Consider the following 21,637-nt stretch of genomic DNA (forward strand, 5'->3'; position numbering starts at 1 on the left):
ACTAGACTTCCAAAGGGGAAAATCAAATGGGTTTTTAATGTCACTTTTTCTAGAAATGTCTATTAAGTGTGATTATACAAAGCAGCTAAGAATACAGTTATCTCTGGAAATTGTTCTTTTTAATGGAAATGCTATAAATATAAGTGCATATTTTTAATATGCACAAAATCATATTTTGAATGTTTAAATTGTATTGCTGATTAACTATCTTTACTGTAGAAAATCATGGTTCAAGTTGGTGCTCATTTTGCTCAGAATTTTCCTTCATACCAGGAACTTTTGGCTTGTTCTATATAGTTTGGTGAAGCAATGGAATTAAGTCTACACAAATAAAAGAAAATAATAAATACGGAAACATCCCAACAGCCTTTTCCCATCATGTTTATTCTTACATTTTTTTAAATAAAATACTTAACATTTCCCAAACTGTTGTTTTAAACCTTGAATATTTCTTGCTTTTTAATTCTTGGTTAAAATATTTCAGGATTCTTAAACTTTATAACACCTTAAACAGAAGTCTCTCCTTAAAACATTTTTATAATATTTATTTTCTTTTAAAACATAAAAGAACATTGTACATTAACACATTGTAATTATTCCTCTTCTGTGTATTGATTCTTAGTTACACTAGGTTTTAAATAATTTAGACATGTATTGAAGGGTTCTGCTTGTTAGCCTTCACTCTTTCACCTGGGCCTGCTTTCTTCAGACCTTGAGTTCTCACTTATAAGTAGTAAAAGTATTTAATTCTTTTTTTTAAATTTTTTTTTTTTTTTTTTTTTTTTTTTTTTTTTTACAGAGAGGAAGAGAGAGGGATAGAGAGAAACATCGATGAGAGAGAAGCATCAATCAGCTGCCTCCTGTGCACTCCTGACTGGGATGTGCCCACAACCAAGGTACATGCACTTGACGGGAAAGGAACTCTTCAGTCGGTAGGCTGACGCTTTATCCACTGAGCCAAATCAGTTTCCGTGAAAACATTTAATTTTTTATAGTGAGAACCATCTTTCTGTTACGTCAAGTGGATATTTTTTTTAATTTTCTGAGTTCAGCATTAATTGCATCATGTCCTTTTAACTCATTTCCCACAGGTATTTCGTTCATGCCCCGAATTCCTTCATTCCTGTGGTGAATTATCAGTGTCCTGAAAATTACTTAAGCAAAAGCCCATAAAAGACTTCTTCGATGAAAGGTTCAAATTTAGCTTTTGAAGTTATAAGGTTTACATTTACACTATGGGCCTGGCACACAAGATTAATGCATAGGTAGGGTCCCTCGGCCTGGCCTGCAATCAGGGCCAATCTTCCCCAGCTGCTGGCAGCTGGTCCCACCCCTCACCCTCTGTGTGTGGGGCGTCAGGCACTGGCGCTGCCCAGGTCTGCCACCAACCACCTGGTTCTTGGTTCCCAATTGGGCAATCAGAGCCTGCCTGTTGGGGAGGAACAGAGAGGTTGGTCATTCCCACATTCTTGACAGCCCCACCACCCGTTGCCCTCTGTGTATGGGGCAACCGGTGGGATGATCAGGGCCCTGGTGCCACCCGTGTCTGCCACCACCCACCCTTGGTTCCCCATTCCCCATCCGGTGATCTGGGCTTGCAGGCTAGGGGTAGCTCCTGCGTTGAGCATCTGTCCCCTGGTGGTTAGTGCACATCATAGCTGACCTGTTGTTCCACCATCCAGTCAATTTGCATATTACTCATATAGAGAGAGATTTTTAGCAAAAGAATAATGAGTAATACAAGTCAAATTAATACTTGCTTATTTGTGTACATTTTCCCCCTAGCTCCTATAAAATACTTGAAGCAGAAGTCTTAGTGTGATGGTAAGCTTGAAAATTAAAATTTCATACTGGATACTAGAATCCAGTTATATACTAACAAATGGGACTTTTACAGGTGTTTATGAGCATAACTTCACAGACTTACACTTAAAGCCTATGTTCTGTCTTCAGCAGATATGGATTATGTTCTTTTTTTTCCTCCAATTTCATAAACCATTATCTGAGTCTGCCCAATTGGTGCAACTCAGAGCTTATGCCTTGACCTATGAACCAGGAGATCATAGTTTGATAATTCCTGGTCAGGGTGCATGCATGTTGTGGGCTTGGTCCCCAGTGGGGGGTGTGCAGGAGCCTACCAATCAATGATTCTCATCATTGATGTGCCTTATTTCTCTCCCTCTCTGAAATCAAATTTTTTTAAAAAAATAATAATTATTATGTTAGCACAATTAATCTGAGATAGTCTGGTTGCTGTCAGTTCCAGCCAGCAGGGGTCAGGATTATCCAGCTGTTTGCTGCAGTTAATTTTGATTTTTCCACGACCCACACTAAAGAAGGGTTTTCAATTTGATGTGTGAAGTCTTTTTAATTTTTAAGCTGTATAACTGATGCATAATAAAAATTAAGATTTGTACTGTCATGTTAAAACAGGTAAACTGGGCCCTGGCTGGTGTGGCTTGGTTGGGCATCATCCTGTGCACCAAAAGGTTGCTGGTATGGTTCCAGGTCAGAGCACATGCCTAGGTTTCAGGCTTGGTCCCTGGTAGGGGATATGCAGGAGGCAGCCAATCAGTATTTCTCTTTCTCCCTCTCCATTCCTCTCTGTAAAAAGCAATAAAGAAAAATATTTAAAATAAAAACAACAGGTAAATTGGAATAAGTTTCTACTGATAGAACTCCATTTTGTTTTCCCACAAAGATTTGACTTCTTGGAACTGCAAATAACAATTATCTAGCATTACATTCAGCATACAATCTCAACTAGGAATAGGAATGAAAGCTATATACTCTCAAGGCACCAGGCCTTACCAAATGGGCAACCTTGGGCTTATTATTTAACATCCCTGAGTTTTTGCTTGAGTTTGGAAAGACCAGTAAAGGTCATATTGGACTACTGAGGAAACCACACCCTCAGGGATTGTGAACATTATGAGAACATGTCCAGTTGTCATAGTGTTTCCAAAAGTGTGGTATGCGTACCCCCAAGGATATGGGAAGAGTTTGCATTGCACCGGAGTTTGGTGGGGATATGCACTGCACCGTGCTTAGCTGCGCCTAATTCTATGTTCTCATGAGTACGAGGGGTACTCAGCGTTAGGAAAATTATAGAAGGGGTACACATATGTCAAAAGTTTGGGAAATATGCCAAGCAAAGGGTATCTATCACTTTGCTCTCTGAGTTCTTGTCTTCCTGCACTCACAACTGTTATAACAGGCTATGCATTCCCCGAAGATAGACCCAATTCAACTGTGATTAAAAAAAAAAAAAATTGTGTTTCTTGAATGTTTACAGGGAAATTACTATTTATCTCTTTGTTTGATCATGGAAATCTGACATTTTTGTCAAAATGACTCTGAGTTCTCATCGCCCCTGTGTCTGCTAGCACTACTCCCATCCTCAGGGCCTGCTTGATAGTTGCATGATAGAGCCGTTGTCCCTTTCCTTTTACCTGGATAGATAAAGGCCTTGTACACATGGGATTTCCCATGACAAACCAAGCCTAGCCAAAACCAGTTTGGCTCAGTGGTAGAGCATCGGTCTGCGGACTGAAATGTCCCAGGTTCGATTCTGGTCAGGGGCATGTACGTTGGTTGCGGACACATCCCCAGTAGGGGGTGTGCAAGAGGCAGCTGTCAATGTTTCTCTCTCATTGATGTTTCTAGCTCTCTCTCTCTCTCTCCCTTCCTCTCTGTAAAAAAATCAATAAAATATTAAAAAGGAAAAAAAAAGAAAAACCAAGCCTAGACCTGCAGTTCCTCCTTGTTCTGACTTCTCAAATGCTGGAAAGCTCTTACTATCACCCTGTCTTTCCATGACTTAACCCTAAGACTCGCATGTACCTCTTGAGCTTCAGGTTCTTGAAAGCCCAGAAAGTCAACTCTATTTTCATCTGAACTTCACAAAAGCTGGTACTGACTTGGCTATTGGCAGTGGGACTCCCTGCCCCTTCCTGTCTGTCACTGAAAATAGCTCCTTATGTTTTTCCCCATTTTCCTTCGGAAGAACCCCATGTGTTCTGTGACAAAACTGGCTGAGTCTTACCAAATCTCAGGTAATTCACTGGCTTGAGCAGGTTGGTTCTCTCTGACTTTGGGAACCCATTTTTTTTCTGTCCTATCCCACCCCCCAGCATTCTCTCCTGCTTTAGGACACCTAGTTTTCTTTCCGTCATTGAGATTGCATTCTTTTTCTGGCTCTTTCTTGTAGCCTAAAGTTAAGCATGCTCCCACAGGCACAGAATGCTCTCTCTGGCCTCCTTATCAATGGCAAGTACCTGGGAAGCTGCTGGGTCTCTACTGGCCCCACTCTGAGATGACAGTCAGAGATCCAGAAGTCAAACTGTCTGAAACTATGGACAATGCAATCAAATAGACCTGGGTTGGTTCTTGGGCTGAGTGTCCAGAGTTGCCAGGAAGCTGCTCTTTAAAGCATGCCTATCCTAAATCTATTGTAGATCTGGGACAGTCAACCTGCTTAGTGGTGTGGGGAGTTCCTTGCTTACTGAAACCCCTAAACCACATAGATTCTTATCTACCATACAGTAATTTTCCAGGTCACTAGTTCTTACAAAGTCTCCTGAGAGTTGTTGAGAAGCAAGGGTCTATTTGGACCTATTCCTTAGGTCTCTTTGACCCCTGAAGTCCCTCAATTTCTTGCTAACATGTTTTTCTCTAAAGAAAAAACTCAGATGTTTATGAAAACAACTCTCCTGGATGGAAATAAGCCCACAGTCCCTGAGGTTAAGTTTAGTTTTCTGCACCATATATATATATATATATATATATATATATATACACACACACACACACACACACACACACACACACACATTCAGGAAACTTCTCGTCTCCTTCTTTCTCTTCTCCTTCTTCTCCTCCTCTGAGTTTTCCCATTCACTAACTCTTGGGATGCCTTATGACTGTGGCTAAGAAGCATGGGGATCTTTTCCCCAATATTTTCCTGAATGCTTTGACCATGGTAGAAATATTTAAAGCCATCTCCACCAACTTCTTCTAGACATGAAAACTGAGCTCAACAGAAATGCTTCCCTTATCCAGGGGGCAGAAAGGGACAAGCATGAGCCCCCAATGTCTGAGATGGCTTGGAGAGAAGAGGCCAGTCACGAAGGATGCATGGAGCTGATTTCCATTTAATGTGGAGGATTAACTCAGATTGAGTCACAGTGAAGAGATAGAGGTTGCTTGTGATGGTGCAGAGAGGATCAGTAATTGGGGAAGAAATGATCAATGAGCCAATGGGATTCACAGGTTGGGCCATCATTGGTAGGTGTTTATGTTCTGAGAGAGGGTGTCATCATGTGAGAAGATGTAGTTCACAGACAAACAGGTCTAACAGGGGCAGGGGCCAAGAATCTGAGTGTGCCTTCATGAGAGGGGGAGAGGCCGGCTGTGAAGGTAAGTGAACGTCTGTTACAAAAGTGGAACCAGTGGGGAAAGCTCTTTGCTGTGAGAGCGGTCCCCAGAGGGAAGAATAAAAACAAAGGACGTGAGGGCATGGTCACGCCCAGAAACAACAAATGCTCTGACGATGGAGAGGAGCATAGGTTTGAGAAAGAGAAAGATGGGGAGAGTCAGGCTCTGATGACAAAGAGGACTCTGGTGGCAAAGATAAGACAACTGATAAAGAATAAAAAGTAGAGCCCAGCAGGCTTGGTTCAGTGGTTGAGTGTGGACCTATAAACCAGGTCTCGGTTAGATTCCCAGTCAGGGCACATGCATGGGTGTGGGCTCAATCCCCAGTGTGGGGCGTGCAGGAGGCAGCCCATCAATGATTTCTATCATTGATGTTTCTATCTCTCTCACTCTCTGAAAAACATTTTTTTTTAAAGTTGAAAATGAACAGAAAATGAAAAGCCAAGGGATACCTCTGTAAAAGAGAAAAGACTACGGATGTGAGTAGGAAGAATGGAAGTATAAATGTGGGGCCAGGGTCAGAGGGGTGGTAGGATTAAGGCTGGATATGAAAACCAAGATGTAAGGGCAGAGGATGCTGAGAAATAAGGGTGGAATGAATAAAATGAAGAGGACAGAGCAGTCAGTGATGATGGCACCTCTTGTCAAGAGATTGTCAAATAGAATAGTGTGAGGGGACACCCAAAAAGGAGTTGTTGACTGGCTTCTAAGTAATTTCACCTTAAACATCTTTGCTGCAAGCATTTTTGCTGGACAAAATTGGCTGTAAGGCAAATTATCCATGAAAGATAAAATAACTGGTTTATATCTGGCAGATGATATATTTTGTCAGTTTGGTTTTAAAAAGCTCTCACAGTACTCCTAATTTTATATTATATAAATCTTAGCCCTCAGAATGATTTGTCCAGTTTCATATAGACACGGTGATTTTAAAGTAGTGAATGGTAACAACTACATATAAACCCAGGTTGCAAAGCCAGATTGTATTTTATACTAGAAAATCATCACATGTCAGTTTGCAAATTCTTCAGGGAGGGTAGTCATCTCTCCCACCCCTCAAAACCAAAAGGTCACCAAGTTATGGCAAATATAAAAGAGGCAGCTACTAATTTGCAATCTTCTTCCAGAACATGAATTATAGGTTTTTTTAGTTGGAAACTGTTGCCTCTCTTAATGAAGAAAAAAATTATAGGAAAAAAGGACAATGCCCAACAAGAAAATGGATCAACAAGTATAAAAAAATAAAGTATGATACTGTGAATAAAAGACTTTGAAGAGTTAATCTCGCCAGGTATTCATGCTGGCTTCTCAAATCCTTGTGGCCTTTCTGGCTGGGGAACTTGAGATCCAAGATGTATTGTTGAGGATATTGAGATCCACAGTCAGCTAGGGCTGCCATACAAAGTAACACACACTGGGTGCTTACACAAGACAAATTTATTTTCTCACAGTTCTTGGGGCTGGGAAGGTCAAGATCAAGGTATCCACAGGTTTGGTTTCTTCTGAGGTCTCTATCCCAGGCCTACAGGTGGTTGCCTCCTCCCTGTGTCCTGAAATGGTTGTCCCTCTGTTAGATAGAGCCTTAATCTCCTCTTTTTATAAGGATGCCAGTCATATTGGATTGTGACACACCCATGTGACTTTATTTTACCTTCAATACCTCTTTAAAGGCCCTATCTCCATATCATTACATTCTGAGATACTAAGGGTTAGGACTTCAACATATGAATTGTGAGGGGACACTATTCAGCCCAATGACACACAGGTTAAGTCACAACTAATTTGGTCACCCAGACATTTGTCTCTTGTAACACAGTAATAAATTACTTTGATTCTATTGAATGGGGCTCTTCTGATTCTTTTCTGTTTGATTAACACATTGAGCGCCTTGTCAGTCACCAGTGATTGACACTATACTTTCCATTTGGACCTGGCCACCAGCATATCAGTGAAATTGGATATCACAGGCTAAATGGGAAGGAAGACAAAACAGGCTTAGCTCTTAACATGTTAAGAATCTTTCTGGACAAAATTTATATTGGCTCTTTTTAAACACTTAAAAAGAAATATAATTGTGGTAAAATACACATCACATAAAATTTACCATTTAACCATTGTAAGTGTATGGTTCAGAAGTATGAAGTACATTTACATTGTTGTACAACCATTCTTCAGAACTTTTCAATCTTAACTGAAGTTCAGTACCAATTAAACAATAACTCCCCATTCTCTCCCCAGCCAGCCTCTGGCAACTGCCATTCTACTTACGATTCTATGAGTTTGACCAATCTAGACCCCGCATATAAGTGGAGTATTGTGGTATTTGTCTTCTATGATTGACTTATTCTACTTAGCGTAATGCCCTCAAGGTTCATCCATGTTGTGTCAGAATTTCCTTCTTTTCTTAAGGCTAATAAGAGTCCATTGTGTGCATACCTCATTTCATTTATCCATTCATTTGTCAATAAATATTTGGGTTTCTTTCACCTTTTTTGGCTACTATTATATAAATAATGCTGCTATGACTATGGATGTACAAATATGTCTTTGAAACCCTGCTTTCAGTTCTTTTGGATATATGCCCAGAAGTGGAATTGCTGGGTTATATGTAATTTAATTTTTAATATTTTGAAAAAGTGCTAAACCTTTCCTTAGAAACATCTCAGCACTTTTTAAAAATATGTTTTTGTTGATTTTTAGAGAGAGAGAGAAGGTAGAGAGACAGAGAGAAAGGAACATCAATGAGAAAGAAACATGATCAATCATCCTATTGTGGATGGAGCCAGCAATGGAGGCATGTGGCCCTGAACGGGAAGCAAACCACAACCTGGTGCATGGGTTGATGCTCAACCACTGAGCCACACCAGCCGAGCTCAGCACTTTTTGAGTATGGATTTAATCCTGGAGAGAAATTCTTCTTGGCTCTTCTCTGTTTGAGTAAGAATTTTCCTGAATGGAAGTCATCTTGGTTTTTTTGTTGTTGTTCGTTTGGTTGATTTTTGTTGGTTTGTTTTAAGTGAGAATTTAATCCCTAACTCTTTCTGTTGAGTGGAATTCTTCCTGGCTCTTTCCTGTTGAGTTGTGGGAGTCCTAGATGTTTTGTGAGGTCTCTTTTGTTTATTTGAATAAGAGCTGAATTCTATGAGTAATTCTCACTCCACCGAGCTCCTCTCCTCTCCTGATTAAATGTTCCACCACTAATACAGTTTAATGTCTCCAAAAATGTTAAAAGTTTACAGAGTACTTTGCAGCTCCAGTGACCTCTCTCTGGGCTCCTTAGTGTCTCCCCAGGTTGGTTCATCTGTGGGAGGCTCTGGCATCTAAGTATCTAAAACCCCCTCTACATGATGGTCTACTCTTGCTATGAAGAAGCTGAAAAGTAGTTTTCTCTGTCTTACTTTTATCAGGCCTTTCAACAATCTAAGTCTACTTTGCCTGAAGCTATTTAACCTCTCAAGGATCCACTTGTCCTCCTCAACCATTACTCCATCATCTATTCCGACCTCCAAGAAATTCACATCTCCTCCTTTTCCTCTCCTCCTCCACCTGCAACTCCAAACTCCTTTCTGGCTCCCTTTCTACCATGTCCTGACCCACCTTTCCCCAAACCTATTCCTACTTTCCTGGCTCCCCAGCTTTCTATAGTTACTCAAGACCCTAGCCCTGGTACTTGGACCTCAAGGAAGGAAAGTTGAAGGACCTCAATTGTCTTCCCATAAGTAATTTTTAAGCATTGGTTTCAATCTGCCTTATATGATAAAGTATTTCCCTGAACAATAATAAAAAAAAATACACAATTCAGATTAGTTTTGGGGGCATATTCTCCAGGACCTTCTAACCTTTATCAACTAGTTAAATTTTTGTGGGTCCTGGAGAAGCCTTGTTATGCTTTGAAAAGATCAATGAAGACTCATAATTAAATAAAAATAAAACCTAGGTAAATCATATGCTAATCAGAGTGAAGAATAACCCTTAGATTTTATCCCTACAGAACTTCCCATTTCAAATGGACTGGTCAAAGATTCAAGAGTACAGATAATAAAGAGACAAATCAGTCTCTATTTATAGGCATATTTATTATTTTATTAAAAACATCTGGAAGGATTACCCAGCCCTAACCCTGATGACCCCATACTGTCCACTTTAGTTACCAGTTTTGTTAATGGGCTCTGCAGAACTTTGAAAAGCTATTTTAAAATACCCATATTAATTGGTAAAATGCTTCTTTCTCTGAAAACCATGCATAGGCTGATAAATTTAAATCCACACATGCAAGCTCTTGGCTCTTCAACTTAAACAAGTTGAGTAAAATTGAAGGTTGGAAAGGACCACAAGAGGGCACAAACCTTAAGTTAAAGAAATGAGAAAATAATGAAGATTGCTGAATGAGGTTGCACTTTGTCAAAATTAAGGATTTCTTTTCACTGAATGACTCTGTGAACAAAGTTAACACACAGATAGCAAGGTGGGAGAAATCATTTATACTGTCTAATACTGATGAAATGCTGATATCTAAAATGTATGAGAAATGTCTCCAAGCCAACAATGAGGAAACCAATAGAAACATGGACAAATTCAATAAGGGCGCAAAGAGATGTACAAAATCATTGCAAAGTAGATTAATACAAATTAAAACAGTGATACAAGACTTTAATCCATCAGACTGGCAAAAAGTAAAAAGTTTTTTGTGAAGTGCTAGTGGGAAGGTGGAGACACAGGAAACCTCATGTGCTGCTGGTGAAAGATCAGATTCTGTAAAGCAATCTGACAGTTCCTAGCCTAAATATACATGTGAATATAAAAATATAGTCCAGACTTCCTGCGTGCTGGGTGGCTTCCTGCGGCATTTCCAATTCACGCTCTCTTTTCCATGCCCATCCACCACGCCAGCGAGACCCAGAAACACCCACGCCTCTGGTCACATCCCCCAGAGTCAAGTCCCCACCCACCCCCATGCCTAGCTGGGGCATGCTGCCTCCTGCTGATTGGTCGTTACCTTGTGAGTGCATCATGACCATTAGCATATTAGCTATTATATAGAGTTATATTTCTGTATTATGTATATAGTCTAAATGTGAATATATAATTTATATATATATATATTTATATGTGTAGATATATAAGTACTTAGACTATCTATTCAAGAGAACGATTCCTAAGTTTGTTGTTTTCCTTTCAAAATGTTTTCAAAGAATGCCCTCACTAAGCTGTGTTTCCACCCTGAGAGAGTTCTGAGTTAGTGAAAGAAAGGCCACTGTGTGTTGGTCCTTCAGGGAACTCGCAGACAAAGCACAGCAGACAATTCCTTGGGTACAAGGTCCACTTCGCTCTTTCTGGCACCGGGTACTGAGACCAGACACATTCACTGTGCTCTGGAAGAGCCGCTCAGCTCTGCAGGGGAAGTGGGTGGGACAGGCCAGGCTAAAATACCACAAACCTCTCCTACTAGTTTAAATCGCTTCTTTTTTTCTTGATTCAGAGTTCTTTTGATTGCTATAAACCTTTGACTACTTATCGGAATCTGACAAAGTTGATCCTGAAAGTCTTTTTTAATAAATTAATTAATTGGTTGGTTGGTTGGTGTTTTTGTGAAGGTATGGGCCCTGGAAGCTCCACATTCCACCATTTTGACGAAAGGCTGGCCTTGAGAATAATTTTTAACAATAAAATCAGTTGCCCACAAATGTCTTACAATAAAAATGTGCAAAATTCAGTCAGCCCCTTTACCTCTTTGCACACAATATGCCACAATTGCCTAATGCTCACAGCTTTCAACTCCACGGTAACATTTAATCTAGACCTGGGGTACTGAGGACTGGAGGTGAGGGAATGGGGAAAATTGGAGGGAGAGGGGAGTTAGATACCAAAGTCATCTATTAAGAATCTACATTGCTTTCATTGATCTCAAGAAGAATTATGAGCCCTGGCTGGTTTGGCTCACTGGATAGAGGGTTGGCCTGGGGACTGAAGGGTCCCAAGTTCAATTCCAGTCAGGGTCGTGTACCTTGGTTGCGGGCACATCCCCAGTGAGGGGTGTGCAGGAGGCAGCTGATGGATGTTTCTCTCTCATCCATGTTTCTAGCTCTCTATCCCTCTCCCTTCCTCTCTGTAAAGGATCAATGAAATATTAAAAAAAAAAAAAAAAAAAAGAATTATGAGTTGTTATTCAGGTTTTATGTCAAAGACAGGAAACATTTACTTCTGGCACACACCATATACTATTACACACTGGTTTTTACAATGACCAGGTATTTATACAGTTGAGGTCTGAAAATGTGAATACGTAAAGAAATCTTATCACAGTAGTAGCATTCATTTACTCAATCACTCACTCACCAAATGCTTCTTGAGGGAGAAAGCCGCTAATTTGGAAAAGATGTATGGTGGCAGGTACAGGATTGCCCTCTCTTCTACCAGATTTATCCCGTCCTCTTTGTGGGAGTAGGTTGCAAAATGTATAATCTAGTCCCTTATTTTGCTTTCCTTTACATGAATTCTTGTCTTGATCACTTTCTCAGTACCTTTGCTCCTCTTTGATTGAAGACAAGAATCTATATAGCTAAAACAAATGTTTACTGGAGGTAGTATATACCTATGCCAATTGCCAAGAATATAGATATAAATAACAAGGGTCTTTCCACTGAAGCACTTATGGCACTTACGGCACGGAGACAGAAAAATAAGCTTAGAGTTAAAATGAGATATATGTTATTCCACATAGGGAAATATATTGATTGTTATGACAAACCTAAAATTCTTCCTTCTTAAATAAGTCATCTAAAAGATAAGTCCCAACCAATAAAATGTTTGCAAAATAGATTAAGGGAGAAGGCAGGCCTCAAGCTTCACCAGATTTTTCATGGGACATCTTCTGAAATACAAAAGAAGTAGTAGCACAAGTTTTAGAGACAAAAAGCCTGAGATGGAATTCTGACTCACACTTAGTAGCTATAGCACCTTTAGTAAGTGCATTAACCTCTTTGAGCCTGAGTTTCCTCATCTGTAAACTAGAAACAGTGATTCTTAACTCACGGGACTTTTTGCAAAGGTTAAATGACATAGTAAATGCATTTAGAAGAGAACTTCATACACAGTTGCTCCATAAAGATTAATGATTACCTCTCTTGAGGCTCAGAGGAGAACTTAGGCTGCTCTGCATGGACCACCTCTCTCCTGATTTTTCCCCAGTTAGGAAATAATTGAGCTAAAACAACCTGGCTGCCTACCTCTTTTGAGGTGTCCACCGTGTTTCCCCGAAAATAAGACATCCTCCGAAAATAAGACCTACCGCCTGGAAAGATAAGACATCCCCTGAAAATAAGACCTAGCGCAACTTTGGGAGAAAAATTTGATATAAGACACTGTCTTATTTTCGGGGAAACAGGGTAGTAAAGCAGCTAGACACAGGAGTGTTAACTGCGTGAAGATGGGGCTAACACGCAGGGATGGGAATGTGAAACTGTAGGTGCCCATTTGGTGAAAGAGCAGTAGGTTGAAAAGTGGGAAGAACCGGCCAGAAGAAAACAGATCAAATGGAAGCTATCAGAGGAAGTCTAGACCGGGAGGCGGCATTTGATATCTAAGAACAGATTAACAACAGATGATATTGATATTCAGGATGGATGACTGACTTCAGCAAGATCCAGCCAGAGGAACTGGTTGTTCAGCCATGTGAGCAGAGAAAGCTCTTAGATACAGGGACTTAGGAGCAGGCAATATTCTGAGATCCAGGCAGGGGGGCATGACATGAGACTGGGCTGCAGGGACTAATTCAGCCTGAGGAAAGGTCGAAGGATTCATAAGAATGATCCTAGGAAATGGGGGTATCACTCGGGTTATGAGCCAGGGTTTCAAACACAGATCAAAGCAGTAAAACATTGCAACTGAATCTAGATGCAGCGTTTCTCAACCTCGGAACTACTGACATTTTGGTTTGGATATTTCTTTTTTAGGGTGGCTGCCTTGTGGATTGTAAAATGTTTAGCATTAGACCTGGCCACTACTCACTAAATGCCATTAATGTCCCCTCCCCAAGTTGTTACAATCTAAAATATCTTCAGACATTGTCAAATGCCCTAGGACAGGGAGATTGGGGATGATGGGAGGGGGAAATTGCCCCCGTTTAAAACTGCTGGGCTACAGTATGCCTGGCAAGGGAGCACTGTTTCAAAGTGGAGGCCAGGATAAAAGGATCTCAGGAATGAGTTGATCTAGAGGAGGTAATGCATGACCGTGGCCCAGGGAGGCAGGGCAGTGAGCATTCTGTACAGATCCTTATCCCTTTCACCGTTTCTGTGGGGCCTGTCCCGCCTTCTCTGCTCCCCTTCGTTCAGCGTGCTTCTTCCTCCAAAGGACTGTCTTTGGTTTCTTTGCCCCACATACTCAGAGAGCCAAAGGACCTTCGCCAATGGCTGATGTGGGAGATAGTCCATTGCCTAATGTTCCCCTGACCTCCCTGGGGCTTTGTCTGATTGGCTTTTTCCCTGCTTCCTGGAAGCTGGCTTCTCCTGGGAACTCATTCTTAATAAATTACTTGCAAGCAAATCTCTCCTTAGGGCCTGCTCCCAAGGAAGCCAATTTATACAGACACTAAGGCTGGCGTCAAAGGACCGAGAAGCAAGTCCAGGAGAACAGTTCTGAATGAAGACTCTGAATGATGTCTGCCCCGAAGACCCATCAGTGTGGTTTCCACTGTGAGGCATGGCAATAAGCGAGGTCATTTTAAAGGAGCTGGGATGACGAGGCACAAGGTCATGGTCCCCACTTATCGGTCAGTGCTAAAATAGAGAGGGTCATTATTATAGTTATCGCAGCTGTTCCTGATTTTAGCTGTGTAGCCACCTGGTGTGGTCTTGGGCTCAGAAACCAAGGTTGAAAGCAAGAATAAGGCACAAAGTCTTAAGGTAGCATAAAAATAGCACAGCTATTAGAAGAAATACCTCTAAAATTGTTGTTAATATTAAAAATGTCCAAAGAATTAACCACAACCACAGAACGAAGGAGTCTATAATCCTCTGTTTTGGTGAAAATGCTGCAGAATTTCAAGCTCTCCCTCTGTAATGTGGAAGGAGCCTGGCAGTTCTGTACACTGCCCCCTCCTCCCTTTGCTGGTTGAACACTCTGTGAGCTGCTGGGAGTGGAGGACATCTGTCAGGGGTGACTGTTGCTTCTGTTTCTTTCTTTTTTCCCCCCACTTAAGTTTCAATATGCTTTTATTGATTTTAGAGAGAGGGAAAGGGAGAGGGAGAGAAGAGATAGAAACATCAATGAGAGAGAAACACCCACATTGATTGACTGCCTCCTGCATGCCTACTGCTGGGGATAGAGATGGAAACCCAGGCATGTGTCCTCACAGGGAATCGAACCTGTGACCTTTTGGTTGACGCTCAACGACTGAACCACATCAGCCAGGCTTCATAGCAGAACGATTTCTGTGCCATTTGTATTCCAGTAGCTGATTGAAACAATGAGTTATGGAAGGACCAGAAGCTTTGTAGTAAAGATCTTGTGAAAAATCTGTTCCTTCTTTGTTACTTCTCTGTTACTGCAATTTCACACAACACAAGCCAAACTTTGATGTACCACATGCAAGAATCATAACTGTTCTCAAAGCAGTTACAATGAAGGCAGAAAATAAAAGGTTTACAAAATAATTTTGGAGAATAGCTATGTGAAATGTATAAGCAACCTATTATTAGGTCTAGGAACATAGTGTTTGAAATAGTAAATTATAGATTCTCTACTCCTAATTTTTCTGTGTAATTATTTCTTTATTTCGTGAAGAAATATTAAGTCAGTATGTAATAGACCAGTCAGCAAATTATAAGTTTTAATTCTGAATATCAAACTTTAGAGATTCTTGGAGAACATGGTTTAAGAAATACACTGACAGCATATACCAAGAGCCATTAAAGACTAATATTTTCTAGATTAAGTGAAAATCTTTGACAAAGAAAACTGTAAAAATGAATTGATTTTATGAAAGATAATTCAGAAAAAGGATTAAGGGTGACAAAGGAAAAAATAATAGAGTGAGACTAAGTTAAATCTAAAATTAAATCCACAGTAACTATTAATTAGGAGTTTAACAGTTTTAATCTTCAGTCACAAAACTTTGAATTATAAACACTTAAAATTACTCATAAGAAATGGGTAGGGAAGCATTTACAAACACATTTGCAATTTCTTATTAATTCATTCAACTAACATCTCTGCTTCATCTTCTTCACTACAGGTGCTTATGTTCTCTTCTATGTGAATCTCTTACCCTGGCCACATAAACCAACTGCCCTTCACCACAGCTTTTTGGACCAGAGTGTTCCATCCTCCAAGTTGATCTGTATTCTTTTCAGTGGCTCAGGACACCTCCTGGCAAAAAGCATAGCAAATGGAATATACCATCTATATTCGATTTCCTAAATTACTTAGATCCTTTTTCTTTAGAAAGTTGAATGTGATACATAAAGAGAAAGTATGCAGGAGAAAATTTAGCAGAGACAAAGAGCAGATGTGTCTTGGTAATACTTAACTAGAGATTGGATAAGGAAGCAAGCAAATACATCTGCTGCTGAGAATATTGGAGCAATTATGAATGCCAAAGGGCTTTTAAATTCCCAGACTGCACTCTAGGCTTTGTCCTATAATCCCATAGGGTGTGGCTTTGTGAAATCTTTTTCCTCTGTTTTCTCATAGATTATTTCTTTGAACCCCTACTGCTAAGAGACTCTAGTACACCATGTTAAGGAGTTTGAACTTTAATATGAAAATAATAGGAAGTCATAAAAGACATTCATATTTTCATTTTAGAAAGAAGACTCTGGGACCAGTGTGAAAAATAATTGTGGAAAGTAAGTAGAAAATGGATTTAGAGGTAGGGATTATACTTTGAAAACTGTTGTTTGAAACCGGTGAGAGATGATGATGGCCTGAACCAAGCTGGTGAGAATGGAGAAAAGTGGATAAATGAACAAAATTTTGTTCCCCTTAGATGCAGTGGATGAGGGAGCCGGAAAAGTCAACGCTGATTCTTAGTTTCCTGGCCTGGGCAACCAATGGATGGTGGTGTCTTTCATTGGGAAAGATGATGTATAAAGAGGACCAGCTCCTTTTTTGAGGAAGTGTGTTAGGTACCAATGAGACTTCCAGGTAAAGATGTACAGTAGGCAATGTTTGAATTTCACTTAAGAGCTCTGGAGTTATAACTGTGTATAAGAGTTGATATCATGATTTTCAGAGATATCTGGGCAGCAGTTTCTTGTTTTAGTCCCACAGCAATAAATTCAGGAACACACTTGAACTAGGCTATGTTAGCATAGGGAAACTGAGAATAAAGGATTTATTTTTATTCATATCTGAATATCCTCTGTACTGCAACTTAGATTTCATGCTGTGCATTGCATGACATGAGATTAATGAGGTACCGTGCCTCTTAGCTGATATTGCATCTAAGTGGTGTCTCTGTTGTATTTTGGTTAATCTGAAAATGTGCCAGGCACATTTTATTGGTATTTGTCAATCTGAAGGTTATACAGGGTGATATCAATAGATTGGTAGTAATCGAGCCACAGGCGTGCATAAAATCACTCTGGGGGAATAAATTAAGAAGAAAAGAAAGCATAGAGTTCTAAGAAGTACTAATATCTAAGTCAGGGGTGGGGAACCTTTTTTCTGCCATGGGCCATGTGGATATTCATAACATCATTCTTGGCCATACAAAATTATTCACTTAAAAATTAGCCTGTTATATTTGGTCAAATATTTAATTAATTCACCCCGTATTGCCAGGCAGGGCCAGACATTTCCCACCCCTGATTTAAGGAGTAGGTGGACGAGAGAAAAATCCAAGAGGAGAATAAATGAATGATGGTAAAAACTGAGGGATTGAATAACTAGAATGGTAGATTGAATAATACTAGTATTTGTATTTCATCACTAAACTGAGATAGATATTTCAGAATAGATGACTTTTCTTGTTACACATGAATATATGCACATGATTAAATAGGTGAATTTTCTAAAAGATTTATAACAAAGGCTCAGAAAAAGATGGGTTTCCTAATTTTCAACTAAAATTTGCTGATAATTAGTCTACTAGAAATTGATAAAAGACAGAGTGAGTAATGATTGCAAGGAGTTCTCCTTTTCTACTGCCTATTTAAAACATTTACTCAATACTTACTATGTGCCAGGCATTGTGCTGTATCAGCAATATCTCCTTTAGATATTAGAAAGACCTCATGAGGAAAGCACTTGTATTTTCTTCCTTTCCTGATGTGAAAAAAACTGAAGGTTAGAGAGGGGAAGGGACTAAGTCCTGTGAGGACCAAGATTCAGACTGAGGGTTTTTTACTTCAGAGCCAAAGGTTTGACTCCTGCTTGATAATACTATGAAAGCATTCCTTATGCTAATAAAAGATTAAGTTTATCAGGCATTTATTAATGTAATTTTCAGTGAAGGTAAATTTTGTAGTTACAGAAAACCACTTTACACGCACACGAACACTTATAGGTGTGCTACAATTTTGAAAGTACATCTTGTAGTACTTAAGAACAATATGTATTTGAATTTTGGTTTTGCCATTAAAAGAGAAATAATTCTGTCTTTCAGAATGCTAACTCCTGAATTTATTTCATATCTTAACTTATAGAACCAAATTTTTTTACCTCTGCTAATGTGCTAGGTTTTGGCATAAAATTATGTATTGGGGCAAGACCATCTATCTAGGCATATATGTAGAAAACTTTTTAAAAAAATTTATAGAATACTAGATATGGGTAATAGTTGCACTTTAAGAAAAAATTGTCTTTTCAAATCCTTACAAGTATTGTTTTTAATTAATGAATTCCAATTGTATTTCCTCAACAGAGATGTAAAAGACTCTAAGAAAGTTGATTTTGAGTCAATCATGCCGAAGTTATTAATAATAATAAAAAATAGCCCAATTGAGTGCTGACCTGTGAACCAGGAGGTCACGGTTCGATTCCCTATCAGTGCACATGCCTGGGTTGCAGGCTCCATCTCAGTACCTGCGGGAGGTAGCTGATCAATGATTCTCTGTCAACACTGATGTTTCTATCTCTCTCTCTTTCTCGGTCTCCCTTTCTCTCTGAGATCAATAAAAATATATTAAATAAAACTAAATTTCAAAAGAAAAATTAGAGCAGGAACTTAATCCTAGAATACTGGGCCAATTATGATAAGATCATTTTTAAAAGCTTCTTAAGGTCTCAATAATAATATTTGCTACATATTTCACCTAAGCTTATTTTTTTTTGTTAAATTCACAGTTTTTAATACATAAACTTTATACCATAGGAGCTGTCAAAGTTCCTAGAAGTTGTGTAATTCCCATGAATGATCCAAATTACTGTTCTTGAAGTTAGAACAGTACGTCATCCTACTCATCCTCATCTGCCACCTTCATCCATCCCTGTTATCTTCTCAGAATAAAAAAAAAAAGAAAATTATTTAGTTTACAAAGTAATGTGGTACAAATCTTTATTTTACAGCCAACCATTGATACCTGCCACCCACTGACACTCAAGTTCTGTAAACCTTCAGTTGTCTGAAGGTGTCTATTTCTTCATCTCCAACCTGTACCTTGGTCCAGGTTTTCACTCTACTTCTCTCTGCTTCCTATTCAGTAACTGTAAAATGTCTGGAAAACCACTTTACACTCATCCTGACCGGAATCTTTGGAGAAGCTTAGATGATTTTTAAAATATATATATTTTGTTGATTTTTCCCTACTGGGTATGTGCCCGCAACCAAGGTACATGTCCTTGAGTCCGAAGGCCAACGCCCTCTTCAGTGAGCCAAACAGGTTAGGGCTCACATGACTTTTATCTTTATTTTGCCTCACATGTATTTGGCACTGGAGACCTAAGGAAGGCGTTTACATCGGTTCCTTATTTGTAGAATACTCATTCATTCAACAGCTATTTATTGATCATCTGCTTTGTGCCAAGCACTGTCCTAGGCACTCGAAATATACAGCAGGGAACAAAACGGAGGGGGAGCGGGGATCCCAGCGCTTCTGCAACTTCCATGTTAGTGGGGAGGCGGACAGAAGTGAAAGGAGAGGAGGAGGTCGTGCAGCGCTAGGTCGGTGAACCTAGGAATTTTGGTTTTTACTTGGGTTGGAATGGGAAGCCGGCGGAGGGTCTGCCAGTCTTATCTGTCATTTTACAAATGGCAGAAGTAAATGGCTACTTCTCAGTAAGTGCACCCCTACGGAGGAACTGCAATTTAGGTGCTCCAGGGGTTAAAACATGAAAAGGAGGTAGGCGTTAACTTGGGGACCCTAGCCCAGGGATGCGAGAGAGCAGACATGAAGAGGGGAACGACAAATGAAGATTAACCCCAAAGGAAGCAAACTTGTTTACAACGAAATACGCAAAAAAAGATACGCCAAGGAATGGCTGGTGCTCAGTTCAGACTCTTGTCCCCGAAAAGGAAGCAAATCTAGGAGGGCCAAGAGGAACGCTAAACCCACTCGGACGCTAGTGTCCCGGCCCGGAACCGAACCTGCCCCGAGCGTGGCCACGCCCCTGGCCACGCCCCATCCCGCTGCTCCCGGCCCGGGTTGGCTGCGGCGGGGGCGGTGGCCACGGCCCGGAAGTGCCGCTGACGTGTCCCCCGCCGCGCTCGGAATTGTGGGCCACTCGGCTAATGGCGTCGACGAAACTGTGGGGTTTGGGGAGCCGGCGCTGAGGCTAGTGACGACCGGTGTGGCTGGGCCCCGCGGCAGCGGCAGGGACCTGCCCGCCTAGAGGGCTCCTCGGCCGGAGCCGGCGGGGCCTAGCGGGGCGGGCGACGGCAGGGGCAGCGCGGAGAGGAGCCGGGGGAGTGGCGCGGAGGCTGCCGGAGGCGCTCGGGCTGGCTCCGGTGGGCAGTCCAGGCCCAGCCGAGTCCCCGCGGAGCCCCGGAGGCGGGCTGTGGGAGGGCCGGAGGGGCCTGCGGGGGTTTGCCTGTCGCCCCCGGGAGCTGACAGCGCCGGAGTCCGTTTGCGCCGCTCGGGAATTGGCTCGGAAACTGGGTGGATCATGTCCAGCACCAACAGCCCCGAAGCGGTCAAGAAGCTGCTGGAGAACATGCAGAGCGACCTGCGGGCCCTGTCGCTGGAGTGCAAGAAGAAGTTCCCCCCGGTCAAGGAGGTGAGCTTCGGGCGGCGTGGGGAGGAGGCGCTGGGAGCCGGGCCGTTCCTCTCGGACCCGGTCCTTCCCGGCCATCATCGTGCAGTCCGGTCTGGTTTTCATTTGGCCTTTTCCTGTCCGGTCGGTGGGTGGTTCCACCAACGTCTTTAATCGTTTTCCTTGGGAGGGGTCTGAGGGAGGCACTTTGATTTCCTCCGCTCCCCTGGGCTCGGGGAGTGAGGAATGAAGTGCGCGGTGGGAGCCGGTTCAGCCCTTTCTGGCCTCGCCTTGTCCAAACTCGGAAAAGCCAAGCCAGAGTGGAAAACATTTTTTTTCTTTTTTTTTTAAATTAAGGTATTATATGTGTACATACCTTACCAATCCCCACCCTACCCCCACTCTCATACATGTCCTCCCTCCCCAGAGTTTTTCGTCCATTGGTTATGCTTATACGCATGCATACAAGTCCTGCGGTTGCAGAGTTGAAAACATTTGTTTGTTGCTTCTGAAAGCTCATATTCATCGTGTGGTGAAATCTGTGCTCCTCACCTTTAACGTATATATCCCTCCATTGGAAGTGGCTTTTCTTGTCACGTTGTCATGCAGCTTAACTCTGTATCCATTCATTACATTGTCCAGATACACAACTAACTTAGGACATGTATTCAAGGCCCATGTATTCAAGACCATGTTCATGAACGTTGTTACGAGCAACACTAAAGTGGGAAGTTTGTGCTAGGAATACTTCTTTTTTGTTGGTTTGTTTAAAGTATTAGGAATACATCTTAACCTCTCTGAACTTCAGTTTTATTTCAGATGTAAAATAGGGTTAAAGAGTAGATTGATTAGATAACGATAGGAAAGTGGTCAGAGCAAAGAAGGGTATTATTAATGAGGCTCATATTATTAAATACATCTATACAAACTAAATTCTCTAAATAATTGAAATTTTTAACATTTATTCATTATTGGCTCTTTCCCTTAAGGTGCCATTTAATTTCTCTTAAACTTTTTTTTTTTTTTTTAAAAACGCTGCTTAATTTATTTCCTCATTTCTGGAATAAGA

General features: G+C 41.0%; 1 protein-coding gene across 20 annotated transcripts in view; it reads left to right on the plus strand.

The window, feature by feature from the left end:
• The first annotated feature begins 20,054 nt into the window (after positions 1–20,054).
• Positions 20,055–21,637, plus strand: part of MON2 (MON2 homolog, regulator of endosome-to-Golgi trafficking) — a 100,469-nt gene continuing 98,886 nt past the window's right edge. For 10 of the 20 annotated variants that reach the window (XM_036458559.2, XM_036458562.2, XM_036458560.2 and 7 more), the window contains exon 1: positions 20,057–20,592. In XM_036458559.2, coding sequence (XP_036314452.1) covers positions 20,482–20,592 — 111 coding nt within the window. In that variant the 5' untranslated portion in view covers positions 20,057–20,481. Of the gene's footprint in view, positions 20,593–21,637 lie in introns of all 20 variants that reach the window. The other 10 variants (XR_004991501.2, XM_045588208.1, XM_036458566.2 and 7 more) reach the window with 4 other exon arrangements.

Source organism: Pipistrellus kuhlii, unplaced genomic scaffold (assembly GCF_014108245.1).
Source record: "Pipistrellus kuhlii isolate mPipKuh1 unplaced genomic scaffold, mPipKuh1.p scaffold_m20_p_3, whole genome shotgun sequence".
In the NCBI taxonomy this organism is placed as follows: Eukaryota; Metazoa; Chordata; class Mammalia; order Chiroptera; family Vespertilionidae; genus Pipistrellus; species Pipistrellus kuhlii.